General features: G+C 41.6%; 1 protein-coding gene across 2 annotated transcripts in view; it reads right to left on the bottom strand.

Annotated features, from left to right (window-relative positions):
- Positions 1-14,896, bottom strand: part of ADAM19 (ADAM metallopeptidase domain 19) — a 146,108-nt gene that overhangs the window by 64,203 nt on the left and 67,009 nt on the right. For both annotated transcript variants that reach the window (XR_003567289.1, XM_027841891.1), the window contains exons 5-6: positions 12,058-12,134; positions 1,713-1,905 (exon numbers count right to left, since the gene is read on the bottom strand). Coding sequence is in view for 1 of the 2 variants with exons in the window: in XM_027841891.1 (XP_027697692.1) it covers positions 1,713-1,905; positions 12,058-12,134 (270 nt within the window). In the remaining variant the exon portion in view is untranslated. The remainder of the gene's footprint in view (positions 1-1,712; positions 1,906-12,057; positions 12,135-14,896) is intronic.

Raw genomic sequence — 14,896 nt, 5'->3', positions numbered from 1 at the left:
ACTTTTCCCCATCCTCAAATGCCCCATATTCAAAAATGATAGACAGACAGACAGAGAGTAGGAATTGACTTAATTTCTCTGATCAGATAAGACTATAAAGAACAGGAAAAGCATGAGCTATGAATGAACACCATTGTCACCAATACACCATGACTAAATAACTAGCACCAATGAGAAACCAACACCTTTGCCATATGGACTTCACACAAATGGAGTGAAAAGAGTGCTTAGTTCAAATCCTAGCTACTTAAATGTGTGACCTCAAACAGCCATCTAACTTCTCTAGGCCTCAAGTCCTAATCTTGGAAAATGAAGATATTTAACTCCTAAAGTTCCTTTTAGTTCTAAATCCATGGCTCTCTGTTCCTGCCTTTGGGAACTTTCCAACTAGGACCTCCCATGTCTGTCAGCTAGGGTTAACTTTCCCTAGAGGTCACTGTGCGATCACCCCAAAGATCTGAGGGCCACCTCAACATGCCTCTTCTGCTAAAAAAATATTCCCTGATTGTGTTCTCAAGGTCAGATTCAGAATTCTTGGGGGTACATAGGATCTTAAGAGATCATCTGTTCCAATTAGAAATGAAGGAACTGAGGCCCAGAGAGGTTAAGACCACAGGAACACCAAGCTGGTGGGATGAAGAGGGGTCCAGGAAACTCACTGCCCAAAAAGGACAATATCTGAAGTATGGAGGATGCAGGTGGTCATTTAGCCAATGCCTCCTTTTAGAATGTGTTCTTCCTGACTCCATGCCCACGTCCTAAATCTGGACCTTTGCTTCAAGCTCCTGTTTCTATCTCCTGCTCAGTCCCTTAGTTACCCTGTGAATTTTTTCCTGAATGTAGAATTTCTTGTTTACACTCTTGGTTCCCAACTTCTTTCCCTCAGGGCCCTCTAATTGCCACCCAATTGTTAGTACCTGTTGCCCCTAGCCATTCCCTGGTGGGAAAGGGGAAGAACATGGACATGTAAATTATTTTCTTCCAAGGGTTGCATCACAAGAAAAGGGCGGAATTCATACGACAGGTCTGGCAAGGCATACGAAGCCCACAGAGCCCAGCTATGAAGTGTGGAAAAGGTTGTGGATTCCTAGTGTGTCGCAATTGGATCCTAAGTGTTCAAAGTGCTGGATTAAGAGTCGTAAAAACCTGGACTCAAATCCTGCATTGGATACTTACTAGCTATGTGGGGAAGTCACTTAACTAACCTCTCTGAGCCTCAGCTTTCTCCATGAGGCCTCAAAGATTCATTTCCAGTTTTATGATCTTATGATTACTGCCACCGAAAGCACTTATCCCAATGATTATGTGCATAGCCCAACATTCCAAGCAAGGTAGACTTGGTCTCTCTGGGAATTTATAACCTAAGGCAGATGTTGCAATTTAAGGCAGGAAGTAAAAATGCCCACTTGCTTGTGAAAGGCTGTCTACTTATGCTTGGCCATCAACAAACACCTCAATCTTCCATTTGGTGAATAAAACATTCTTATCTATACAATAAATCAAGTTGGAATTTCAGAGAGGGAAAAGAGAAAGGACATCATAGGTATTCCCTCCTCTGTTTCCATTTCTTCACATTTTCTTTTCTAATTGGTATCTGGAAGACCACCTACACCAAGGTAAGGGTCCTAGGGCAGGCCAACGTACATTTCCATTCTAAAGAGCAATACCCCAGCAAGAGTCTAGCACTCCGGATTCCTCTGTGGCGAACTCACCCTGCGTTGATGCTTTCTGGTTTGGTTTGTGAACTGCAGAACCCAGTCCGTGGCATTGGGTTGGGAATGCTCATAACCGCAACTCCCAGCAGGCAACTTGAGATGCTCTGATCTGTAAATAAGATGCTGACCTTGCCCATCAGGAAGGGGTTCAATGAGATAACTAAGGTTGCTGCTCACCACAATCAGGCCTCTGTTGAAAGGAGAAGCCAACATAACCTTGGTCAAAGAGAAGTACACTCAGGATTGACATTATTAATACCCTATCATCAGTCCGTCCAAGAATCCAAAGAACCTCCCGAATGCCAAAGGAGCATATGACAACCTATGAAGATGAGTAAACTGAGGCATAGCTTGGATCACATCTTTGATATCATAAATAATTAGCATGGTTTGAGGAAAAGATACCACTGGATTAGCAAACAAGAGAGCTGGTTTCTGGTTCCAACCCTGCCATTAACACCTTGGATTTTGCTTAGCCTTTCTGTTCCTCAGTTTTCCCATCTGAAAAATGGGAATAATAATCCCATTATATAATAATCCCATATGATAATCCCTCCAAACTCACAGGACTGCTCTGAGAAGCAAATAAGAGACATGATACAAAAGTGCTTATCCAGATCAATACAGAACTCTTTTTACTCCACAGGAGACCTGCAGAGTAACTAGTGCTTTGGGAAGTCCCAACCCTCCCAGAAAGGATTGTCAGGCTTTTAGAGGTCAGTGGTGTTGAGCCAGCAGCTCTTCCCAGATCTTGTCCCAGGCTAATTTCATTCTGGTGCCAGGGAACCTAATCATTATTATAGGCTGGTAGCCAAGTCTGCCTCACCCAACTTGCTGTAGCAATAACTGCCTCTCCCCACAGCAAAAGCCCAGGGCTCTCTCTTTCCTAGCTAAAGGGCAAAAGCCAAGGTTATATCATTAACCCCATAGTGTTTTCTCAGGCTGGAGACCCAAAAAGCAGGAAAGAACAGAGGGAGGGGAACTGATCTGAGCATCCTGTTATCTGAGTAATCTTTCCAATCCTGCTCTCAAAATAGTGCTGGGGCAACAAATCATTTCTTACCAATTCCTGTACCTCAATTTCTCTTGGCTGCCTGGAAAATTGGAAATGCCGAACCACCCTACAAAGGCCTGAGCAAATAACTATTCATGCTTCTAGGGGATGTTGATATGGGGTGGAGAAAGGGGAGAGGAAAGGGGAAGGCATGGTGATCAATCCATGTCAGTAGAGTAACAGTATAGATTAGAATAGATAAACATTTACAACAGATCAGGAATCTCATCACACACTTTAGTGTGGAATGGAACTGAAAGAAGATCACACTTTAAGCCCTATCAGTCATTTATACCTTAATGAATTTACCAGAATCTTCTCAAAGAATAGATTTGGATAAGAGAACAGGATGGGGACATTATAGGGATAATGGTATTGGGTATATGGCAAATAGGGGAAAGAAGAGAAAATGGTGTATAAGGGGGATGCTGGAGGCCCTAAGACCAACTTACTACTGCACCTTCTGTCTGAGGGCCAGTCAGGGTCTGGAGTAAACACTTCTCCCCAAGATGGGGAAACAGGAAGGGAAGTAAAAGAGGTTGTTGTCGGTGGTGGTGTCGTTAGTGTTGTTGTTCAGTCATATCCAATTCTTATGTGATCCCGTGGACTCCTGTCCATTCGCCATTTCCTTTTCTAGTGTGTCCCCATTTTTTTTTAACAGATGAGGAACTAAGGCAAATAGGGGTTAAGTGACTTGCCCAAGGTCACGCAGCTAGCGAGTATCTGAGGCCACATTTGAACTCAGATCTTCCTGACTCCAGATGCAGTGCTCTGTCTACCATACCACTGAGATAGGCAGTAGTATCTACTGTTCCAAGACCCTCTCCTGGGTCCCAATATCCCAGGGAATTTACTGAGTCTGCATGATGGAGGTTGTTGAGTTCTCCATAGTACCTACCCACTCCCGGCTCCATAATGTAGTAGGACAGAAAGAACACCACATTTTGGGGAATCAGAAGATCTAAGCTTGAGTCCTGGCTATGACATTTATTAGGTGAATGACTCAGGCCACTTCACTTTGTCTCTCTGGGTCTCCATTTCCTCATCTGTAAAGTGAGGATAATAATATTTGAACCACTTGTTTCATAAGGCTATTGTGAGAAAAACATTATATACAGCAATGAAGTGTTATTAAGTTATTCAGACCTCAGCCTCAGTGACAAAATGGAGGTAGGAAACAACACTTATACTCTACCTCAGAGGTTCACTGTGAGGACAGCTCTTTGTAAAGCTAAAGATGCCACAGTAATGAGCATTATTATTTACACTATTGCCAACCGCATTGTAAAGTATGGGGCAGCTAGGTGGCACTGTGGATAGAGTGCCAGGGCTGGAGTCAGGAAGACTAATCTTCCTGAGTTCAAATCTAGCCTCAGACACTTACTAGCTGTGTGACCCTAGGCAAGTCACTTGACCCTGTTTGCCTTAGGTTCCTCATATATAAGATGTGCTGGATAAAGTAATGGCAAACCACTCCACTGGTTGCCAAGAAAACTCCAAATGGGGTCACAAAAAGTTGGACATGACTCAAATTACTGAATAACAATAAAAACAACTGTAATGTACTATTAGAAATTGGGACCTCTCATGATTATCATGACATACACCTTCTAGATCTTCTCTTCCACTGCTGTCTGGAGTTCCCTCCCAGCCACCCCTCTCCATCCCAACAGCTCCCCTCCCAGACATGCTTGTTATTACAGAAATATCAGGGATAGGACCAGGATTTGCCCTCTAACAGTGGCTTTGACCTTGAAAGAATTCCTCAGAATCTTCTTCCCAGAGCCCTTCCCTACTGCTAGTACCCATTCAGCTCAGCTACCCTTCCCCCTGAACACAGACCAGTTGTTTATTCTATTAGGAGATTCAGTTGATCTAATTTGCTCAATATTAGTGCTGGCAGACAGAGATGGGGAGAGGGAGAGAGAGAGAAGCCAGGCCTCTGGGCAGGCGGGAGACCTCGCACACCATCTTTCATCATTAAGTGTTCTCTGAAAATGAAATCCAACAGGATGAATCCAAATGGGGCCGTGGAAGCCATGTACATGGGAGCTGGCGAAGCTATTCACATTTAATCTCTGCATGGCTGAGGGCATCTTGCTGCAACTGATGTCCAGTCAGTCCTGCAGAGGGCTCTCTCAAGGGTCTTCACAGAGGGGTTATCATGAAGGACTGAATAAGTAACAAAACCAGGGTTAGTCCTAAGGGGAACAGGGTCTGAAACAAGATGCACTGGACATCCTTGACCTCATTCTTAGGTTATGAAGGTATTCCCATGTTAAATCAATATCAGAGGCAGTCTTCCAGGAGAACAGAAGTCACAGAAGGACAGTAGGCATCCTTGCATGTATATAGGGAAGTGGGGGAGGAAGAGTACCTTCCCCTTATCTTGGTGAATGAGGAAAGGTGCTTCTTATGGAACTGCATAAATATGAGACTGAATCTTTTTTTTTAAATACCAGTTGCAAAAGTCACTTTGCTGTTTTACCATCTTTACCCTGACTCACTCACTCTTTCAATCAATAAGATTTTATGAAACCCCCATTGTATGCTAGGCACTGTATGAGGCACTAAGGAGACAAAAACAAATATGAAACAATTCCTGTCCCTCTTCTTCAAGGAAGCTGCATCCTACTTATTAGCTCTGTGACCTTGGACAGATCATTCTATATGGTGAGCCACCAGGTACATCTATAAGCATATAGAGAATAAACACAAATTAAAAAGAAGGCGATTAAACATGTTACATTCTAACACAGGGAGAATGAGCATACTAGCAGTGGGAGGGGGGTCAAGAGAGGCTTCACTGGAAGGTGGTACTTGAACTGAGTTTTGAAGGAAGTAAGGGATTCCGTGAGAGATGTAGGTGAGGAGGGCGTCTATTTTAGACAAGGACAAGCAAAAGATATGGAAACAGAAGGTGATGGTACCGTACATAAGAAAAAGTGAGAAGGCCTCTACAGAAATAGGGACATTTTATAAAGGGTGGGTTGGGTTAGAGGGGGAATATTGTGGGTTCTCTTTTGGACATGCTGAGTTTGAGAAACCTCTGGGACACCTGATTTGAAATGTCCAGTAAGCAATTGATGATGTGGGACTGGGGAGCTCAGATAAAACTAGGGCTGGTTATATAGATCTGAGAGTTACCTGCATAGACATAATCATTAAACCCATGGGAGTTGATGAGGTTAAAGGGAAGGTGGGTATAGAGAGAAACAGAAGAGGAGGGGAGTGAAAGGGGAGGAGGTGGGAGAGGAGAGGAGAGGAGAGGGACCAGGACAAAATCTTTGGGCACATCCACAATTAGATGGTGTAATATGAATGAAAAGCCAAAAAAGAGGACTGAAAAAGAGTGCTAGGACAGATGAAATGAGAACCAGGGGAGAGTAGTGCTATGAAAAACCCAGAAAGGAGAAAGTATTTAGGAAGGGAAGGTGGTCAACATTGTCAAATGCATCAGAGAGGTCAGGAAGTAAGAGGACTGAGGGGGGAAAACCATCAGGTTTGGTAATAAAGAAATCATTCCTTAAAACAGTCGAAACTGACTGTTATAGAATTATAGTAACCAAGCTTAACCCCAAAGAAGGTATATGAAAAGATGCATCCGCCACTCCTTTGCAGAAATAGGGAACCATGAGTGTGGGATACTGCATACAATAGATTTTTTTTTTGATAAATTGTTTAGTTTTGCTGAGCTTTCTTTTTCTTGCTTTCTTTTTTCATGCTTTATTATAAAGAATGACTCCCTGGGAGATCAGGGAATAATACAGTGGGAAATATAAGTGATGTAAAAAAAAGATATGGAAAATTTTTTTACAAAAGGAAATTGTTGATACCCTTGGAGAGAGCAGTTTCAGTTTATTACGAGGGTGAAAGCCAAATTACAAAGGATTGAGTGAATAAAAGGAGTGGAAGGGAAGGTAGAAAGAATAGACAACCCTCTGTAGGGGTTTCAGAAAGGAAAGAGAGACATAGGATAACTTGAAGACATGGTAGGGTCTAACAAAGGGTTTTTTTTTTTAAATATGACAAGATTTGGGCATGATTGAAGAGAATCAGGAAAGAATCAGAGACAGAAAGAGGTTGAAGATTAGAGAGGGAAGTGTAATTGTGAAAAGCCAATCTGCTGGAGATCGAAGAGGTTGGGATTAAGGTCACACACAGAGGAATTGGCCTTGGCAAGAGGAAGAGCCACTCTATTATTAAGGACTAGAGAGAAAAAGTGGAAAGGTGGGGATAATGTCAAGGTACTCTGAGATGTAGAGAAAGAGACAAGAGAGAGCACATAGTAGGCACTCAATAAATATTTGCTGAATAGCATGGTATTGGTAAATCTTATATATTTCCTATAAGGCAGGGGTTTTTAACATGAGGTACACAACTTTTTTAATAGTTTGATAACTATTTCAATATATTTGGTTTTCTTTTGTAATCCTAGATACTTACTAATTTTATTCATTTAAAAGCATTCTGAGAAGTGGTCCATAGGCTTCGCTAGACTGCCAAAGGGCCCATAACAAACACACACAAAAAAGATGAAGATCCCCTGCTTTTGGGAGACAGTGTGTTTTGGAGGGCAGAATAAAGGAATTAAAGACAGAGGACCTAGGTTCAAATCCTAATTTGCTATTTAGTCTCTGTATGACCTTGGACAAGTCACCTAACCTCAGTTTTCTCATCTCAGGGGAACAGACTAAAAGCCCTCTAAGGTTTGTCCCAGCTCGAAATCTATGATCTTCTCACTTCTCTGCATTCTCCATTATCTAGCACAGCAATGACCCATCCATGGTAGGAGCTCAGCCATAGATGGTGATCTTTCTGCTGACAATGAGAGCTAACTGCCTTTCTCACAGGTTACCAACCCTGGAGTCATTCCCCCAAAGATTCTATTCCCAGTCTTCAGTACAACTATGTTTCTCAGAAAGAGAAAGCTGTTCAGAAAAATAAAAGTGAATGCTGTATAATTATAATGACCAAGTTTAGTCCCAGGGAAAAATTGAGAAAATGTGCCCTATTTCCCTTCTTTGCAGAGACAGGAGATTATTGGTATGGAATATTGCATATACCATTAGATATGGCGGATGATTACTTGATTTTCCTGAACCATTTTTTTTCTTATTCTTTTTAATTCTGCATTCCAAGGGATGGCTCACTGGGAGGGAAGGGGGAAAGGTTATATTTGGAACTAAAGGTGATATAAAAACAAAAACTATTGATAAAAACAAGATTAAAGGCCAGAGAGCAAGAGAAGAAAAGAGCTGTTTATCATAGACTGATAATTTTCCTGGGAAAGGCTCCAATTTTGTCATTCTAACCATTCCACACCCTCATAGCAATTCTTTGTTGTTGTTAATGTCCTCTCCTAAAGCAAGGTGAAACTCAGTGATGGTGCCCAGAGAGGGAAGGGCTCAAAAAAAAAGAGGAAAGGTGGGAAATAAGTGAGGCTCATGAGTAGTGTTTGTCTCACCCACCCTGGGGATTTGAGGGGAAGGAGGGAAAGAAAAGGGAGGCATTCCTGTTGTCTGCTCTTTGAGGACCAAAATCCTTTCTTCTGCCTGATCCCTGAAACCGGAACCATTATAAAGGGGTAAGGAATGTGGATTTTGGCTCCCACAGAGAGTGAGAGGTATTACTACCTTAAGCAGAGCCCAGAGCTAGGAACAGCAGTTAAGGAATCCAGTCCTACCATGGACTCATTCTGATCTGGGACCCAAGGAAACCATTAATAAAAATCTCCCAGCAGAGCAGGGCTTCGAGCCAAAGCCTGCCAGCCAGTATTTCCAGGACCGGGAGCCAAGAAGCAAATGATAATAACACCACCTTCCATTTATGTAGCCCTTTCCAGTTTACACGGTATCTTCCCATCCATTTTCTATTTCAACCCAACAACCCGTGAGGTAGCAGAGTAAGGAGTATCTTATTACACACTCTTCTTTTTTAAGGAAGCAAGTAGACAAGGTGAAGTCATTGGCCCAGGGTCACATGTCTAGTGTCAGAGCTGAGCCTCAAACCCAAATCTACTGCTTCTTTGAGTGCATTTCCATCCCCCTACCCTTCCTCTTCCTGGTCCTGTACCTGCAGCTCATCTGCCTTATGCCTTGTAAACAGCCCTGGAAAAGAAAGGCTCAAGGCAGCCTAGCAACAGCCTCTGCTGAAAACAGGCCCCAGAAGAAATAAGGCTGAATTCTTCCACACTTGTTTCACAGGGCCTGAAGATTTCTTATGGTATAAATCAGGCCCATTTCCCCCAAGTCACAGAGAACATGTTTGTAGTAGAGGAAAAGCAACTGCTATGGAGATTTTCCATTACAGAGCTCCTTTAATAAGACTCAAGGGCTAACTGTGGTGTTACATGAGTTAGTGCAAGGATCTGGGAGCTGCGGCTGCTACAGTCCCACTCCTCCACTGGGGTTAGCTTAGAGCCATCTGGCCCTGGACCGCTTGCTTTTAAATCAGCCTCACAGGAACAGTGTCTGGTCTGGAAGCACCGTTGGGTTCCTGGGGAGGGAGAGGAGAGAGATGGAAGAGAACATGGGGGCAGGGAAGAAGGTAAGGATTAGCAGCCCCCACTGAGCTGGGAAGACAAAGTGAAAACATATGGAAGCTTCAGCTGGTTTGCACACATTGTCAAGGCTCCCAGAATGATTTACAAGAGATTTAGGAGCCCAAGCCAAATTCCAGCAGCTCCTGCCAGAGTAGACAGAGGACAGCTAAAGAGAACCAGGTCACACCTGCACCTTCCCTTCTTCCAGGGAACTATCTTATTTATTTGAGAACCACAGGTGGCTGTGGCTCAGCTTGGTTTGCCAACATGCTGATCCAGTTTATGGGCTCAAGTCACTTGAGGGGACCTGGGGAACATTTCATTCCAGCCCCTCAGCCAAACCTCGTTTCCTGACTGCTTGAATTCCCATTAAGGAGTTTTGCCAAACAATATTAGGATGGAGACAACCCTAAACAATCAGTGTCCTATTTATAAACAAACATGTGGGGGCCACAGTGTAGGGAATGAAGAATATGTCTCCCTTTCAGAATATGCAAGACAAGGCAAAGCAACAAGCATTTATCAAGTGCTTATTACATTCCAGGCAAATGTACGAACCACGAATGTTGGATCAGATAAACCAACACGGATAGGATAGCAGCAAGACTGGGTCGATGGGTGACAAGGTGCCACATTGAAAAGGTGATCTACAAGCAAGGAACCATATTTCTTAAAAAAAAAAAGGTTGGGGGAGGAGTTGGGGGAGGGGTAAGGAAGAAGTAGAATAAGAGATTCTGGGAACAGGGACAGCAAAAAATGAGGATGAGGATGAGGATGATGATGTCCATCTTCCATTTAGCCACCAAAGTTATTTTCCTAAAGCACAGGCCTGACCATAAAAACTCCAGTAGTTCCCTATCACGTCCAGGTAAAATACAAAAACCTTTGTTTGACATTCAAGGGCCTTCATACCCTACCTCCCAAAACGCCTTTCCAGGCTCCTAAGACCTTATGGCCCTCCTAAGACCTTACTCTTGGATCCGTAGGCCTCTTAGCTGTACTTCAAACAAGGCGTTCCATCCCTTGGCTCCAGGCATTTTCCATGGCTGTCCTCCATGCTGGGAATGCTCTCCCTCCTCATTTCCTCCTCCTTGGCTCCCTTCAAGTCCTCACTAAAATCCCACTCTCTACAAGAAGCCTTTCCTGATCCCTCTTAATGGTAGGACCTTCTCTCTCTTGGTTACTTCCAATTTATCCTGTATATAGTTCATCTGAACATAGTTGTTTCCATTTTTCTCCTCCATTAGATTGTGAATTCCTCAAAAGCAGGGATTGCCTTTTGCTTTTCTTTAGTGCTTGGTACAGTGCCTGGCACACAGTAGATGCTTAATAAATGTTTACTCACTAACTAGCATTTATATAGGGCAGCTAGGTGGCAGAGTGGATGGGCCTAGAGTCAGGAAGATCTGAGTTCAAATCTGGCCTCAGATACTTACTAGCTATGTGACCCTGGGCAAGCTATGTGACTCAAGGGCACTTAACCCTGTTTGCCCCAGTTTCCTCATCTGTAAAATGGCCTAGAGAAGGAAACAGCAAACCACTCCAGTATCTCTGCCAAAAAAAAAAACAAACAAACCCACATGGGGTCATGAAGAGTCAGATACAATTGAAATGACTGAATAACAATAGCAGCATTTTAAAGACTACAAAGTGCTTTACAAATACTATCTCATTTTGGCCTCACAACAATCCTGGCAGACAGGTATTATTATTATCCCTATTTTACAGATGAGGAAGCTAAGGTAGTAAGCTGTTAAGTGACTTGGTACCCAGCTACTAAGTGTCTGAGGATAGATTTGAATTCAAGTCTCTCTGACTCCAGGTCTAGTGTTATCTAGTGCTGTCAAACACAAATAGAAATGGATCCCTGCAGGCTACATATTGACTTAGAAAACCACAAATTAACATTAACATTAAATTAACATTATTTACATTGCTTTGCATTTTAATTTATTTTATTAGAGATTTTCCAATTACATTTTTTATTTATTTATTTTCTTAGGCAATTGAGGTTAAGTGATTTGCCCAGGGTCACACAGCTAATAAGTGTCAAGTGTTTAGTGGGAGGCTGGATTTGAACTCAAGTCCTCCTGACTTCAGGGCCGGTGCTCTATCCACTGTGCCACCTAGTTACCCCTCTAATTACATTTTAATCTGGTTGGAGCAGCACTCTGGATTTTTATAGCCTTGAGTGAGTTTGGTACCTCTGCATCACAGCACCTAGCACCTAGCTGCTTCTAAGCTAAGGCTAAATGTATCATCTCCTTTCCAAAGTCCTCTCTGGTCAAGTCTTTCAAGTAAGTCTGTGGGTTTTCCAGGCTGGCTGGCTCTGCCCTAAGAAGAAACCACTCAAGTCTTTACCTAACACAATAAAAATAGTGAAAAAAGACAGCCCATATTTCTCTTATCTAATTTGAAGAGAGGCAATAGAGGGCCTCTGAGGTATGAAGACCTCAGACTCAGACTGACTGTATGGTGATGGACAAGTCACTTCTCAGTATCCTGACAAATCTCTAAGTCTCTAAAGTGTAGAACAGGTTCTGCCCTGCACTGCTGGAGGGAGCTTTCTCAATGGAAGTGACCAAAATCAAAGAAATCACGTCTTTTTTTTTTTAAATCCAGTTTGCAGAAAGGAAGGATGGGAGGCCTCAGCAGAGTGACAGGATACTTGGTGGGAGATGGGGGTAAGTTCTCCATTCTCTACCACACCATGAGGCAGGAATGAGGGGCCCAGCTCTACTTACCTGATGCCTCTGCAGGTGCTGAGTGTAACACTGGATTGTTCTTCCCTTCTCACTTTTCCATGGTAAAAACAGTCATCCTAGAAGGGTCAAAGAACTTGATCAAGACAGAGAAAAGATAGGAATGGTACTCAAAGGCACCCTTTCCATTCCAGAGGTAATTCTACAAGTCCTATCCTCTTTCCTTAAAGATTTCCCTGACTTCTCCAGCCCACAATGACTTCTTCCTCCTTTAAACTCCTCAGATCCTTACCTATATAATCCTGGACTTGGTACAGAATCATAGATTATAAGGATCAGACAGGACTACAGAAATAATTTAGTCTAAACTTCTCATTTTACAGAGGAGGAATCTGAGGTCCAAGTAGGGAAATAACTTGCCCAAGGTCATGCAGCTAGTAAATGGCAGAACCAAGACTCAAACCCCATCCATTTCCTGATTCCACCTTATCTTATGCTAAGTCAAGATACCTCATCTTCGTGAGTTCAAATCTGCCCTTTGATACTTACTAGCTGTGTGACCCTAGGTCACGTAACCCTGTTTGCCTCAGTTTCTTTATTGTCAAATGAGCTAAAGAAAGAAATGGCAAATCACTCCAGTATCTTTGCCAAGAAAACTCCAAATGGAAACATGGAGAGTCAGATATGACTGAAATGACTGAATAACAACAACAAAACCCTTGCTTTACCCCATAGCTTTAAATTAGAAAAGACTATGGTGTTTCTCCATTACAGACAATGCTAGTTCTTGGTTATTATTGTTGTTGTTGTTGTCATTGTTGTTTAACAATACTGTTTACCATCCTAAGAAAAGTCAACTGGTCAATAAGCATTTATTCAGTGCCTACAATGCACCAGGCACTGTGCTAAGCAATAGAAATACAAAGAAAGTCAAAAGGCAGTCTTTTCCCTCAAAGAGATCAACAAACTATGAAAATAACTATGTACAAATAAAATATATACAGGATAAATTGGAAATATCAAGAGAAGGAAGGCATCAACACTAAGGGAGATGAGGAAAGGCTTCTCATAGAAGGTGGGAGTTAGCTGGGATTTGAAGGAAGCTAAGAAAGCCAGGAGGTGAAGAAGAGGAAGGAGAGAATCCCAGGCCCAGAAGATAGACAGTGAAAAATGCAAAGTTAGAAGACAGAGTAGCTTGTTTGAGAAACAGCAGAGAGGCCACTATCAATGAATCCCAGAGTACATGGGGGTAAGACATAAGAAGACTAGAAAGGCAGGAGACAGGCAGGTTATGAGGAACTTTGAATATTAAACAGAGGATTTTGTTCATTATAATACTTTCTGGCATTTTAAACATACATGAGAGATATATTTTGCCCAAAAAATTTTTTGCATCTATTGATCTAATCATTATTTTATTGATTTTAAAAATATATGGTCTATTGGGACAGCTAGGTGGCGCAGTGGATAGAGCACTGGCCCTGGATTCAGGAGGACCTGAGTTCAAATCCGGCCTCAGACACATAACACTTACTGCCTGTGTGACCCTGGGCAAGTCACTTAACCCCATTGCCTAACCAAAAAAAAAATGTATATATATATATATGTATATATATATATATACATGGTCTATTTGTTTCGAGTTTTCCTAAAGTTGAACCACCCCTTCTTTTCTGTAAATCCAATCTGATTAAGGTGAATAATCTTTTGCATATGTTACACTAAATTTTACTAACATTTTCTTTACTTTCTTTTTACTAATTTACTAATTTTATTAATTGCTAACATTTTAATCAATATTTTAGCATCCATATTCATTAGAGATACTAGTCAATAGCTTTCTTTCTTTGATTTACATCTCAATTTTAGGAATCAAAACCATATTTGCTTCATAACAGTAATTTGGTAAATTGCCTTCCACCTCTATTTTTCAAAAAAATTATGTAGTATTGGGGTTAATTGTTCTTTGAATATATTTTGTTCTTGTGCTTCAGTCATTTCAGTCATGTTTGACTCTTCATGACCCCCATCTGAGGTTTTCTTGGCAGAGATATTGGAGTGGTTTGCCATTTCCTTCTCCAGCTCATTTTACAGATGAGGAAACTGAGGCAAACACGGTTAAGTGATTTGCCCAGAGTCACATAGCTAGTAAGTGTTTGAGGCCAGATTTTAACTCAAGGAGATGAGTCTTCCTGAATTCAGACCTGACATTTTATCCACTGTGTCATCTGGCTGCCTCTTTTGAATATATAATAGAATCTATTTGTAAATTCATCTGAGCCTGGGATTGTTTTCTTTGGGAGCTTATGTCTGGTTCAATTTCTTTTACTGAAATTGAGTTATTGAAATTTACTGAAATCAAGTCTTGTTTTGTTAATCTGAATGCTTTATATTTTTGTAAGTATTCATCTATATATCTTAAGTTATCAGCATTTTGGCCATGTAAAGGGAGAAATAGTTTCTAACAATTTCCTCTTCTTCATCTGCTGTGGTTTCTCTTTTTTCTTTCTTTTTTTTGTTTTGTTTTAGTAATTTAGTTTTCCTCTTTTTATATCAAGATAGCTAATGCTTCTTCTATTTTGTTAGGCAGGTAAAATAACAGCCTTTTGGGGTTTCTTTTGTCTCCTGAATTTATTTTAAAGATTCCATTTAACTCTATTATCTCAACAAGAATGCTTGAAAGTCTTTTATAGTATTTGCTATTAAGTCTTACTGTGGTTGCTTCCTGCCTGATCTCTTTCTCCATGACTGCCTGAAGTATATTTTCTTTTGACCTGGAAACTTTAGATTTTAGCTATGACATTTCTAGGTATGTTCAATTTGAGATAACTTGGTGTGTTCAATTTGAGATAACTTTCAGGAGGTGACCAGTAGATTCTTT

This window comes from Vombatus ursinus, unplaced genomic scaffold, assembly GCF_900497805.2.
Source record: "Vombatus ursinus unplaced genomic scaffold, bare-nosed wombat genome assembly UNPS02014863.1, whole genome shotgun sequence".
NCBI lineage: Eukaryota > Metazoa > Chordata > Mammalia > Diprotodontia > Vombatidae > Vombatus > Vombatus ursinus.
The sequence above is the reverse complement of the archived record's forward strand: the minus strand, read 5'-3'. Positions and strand labels throughout refer to the sequence as shown.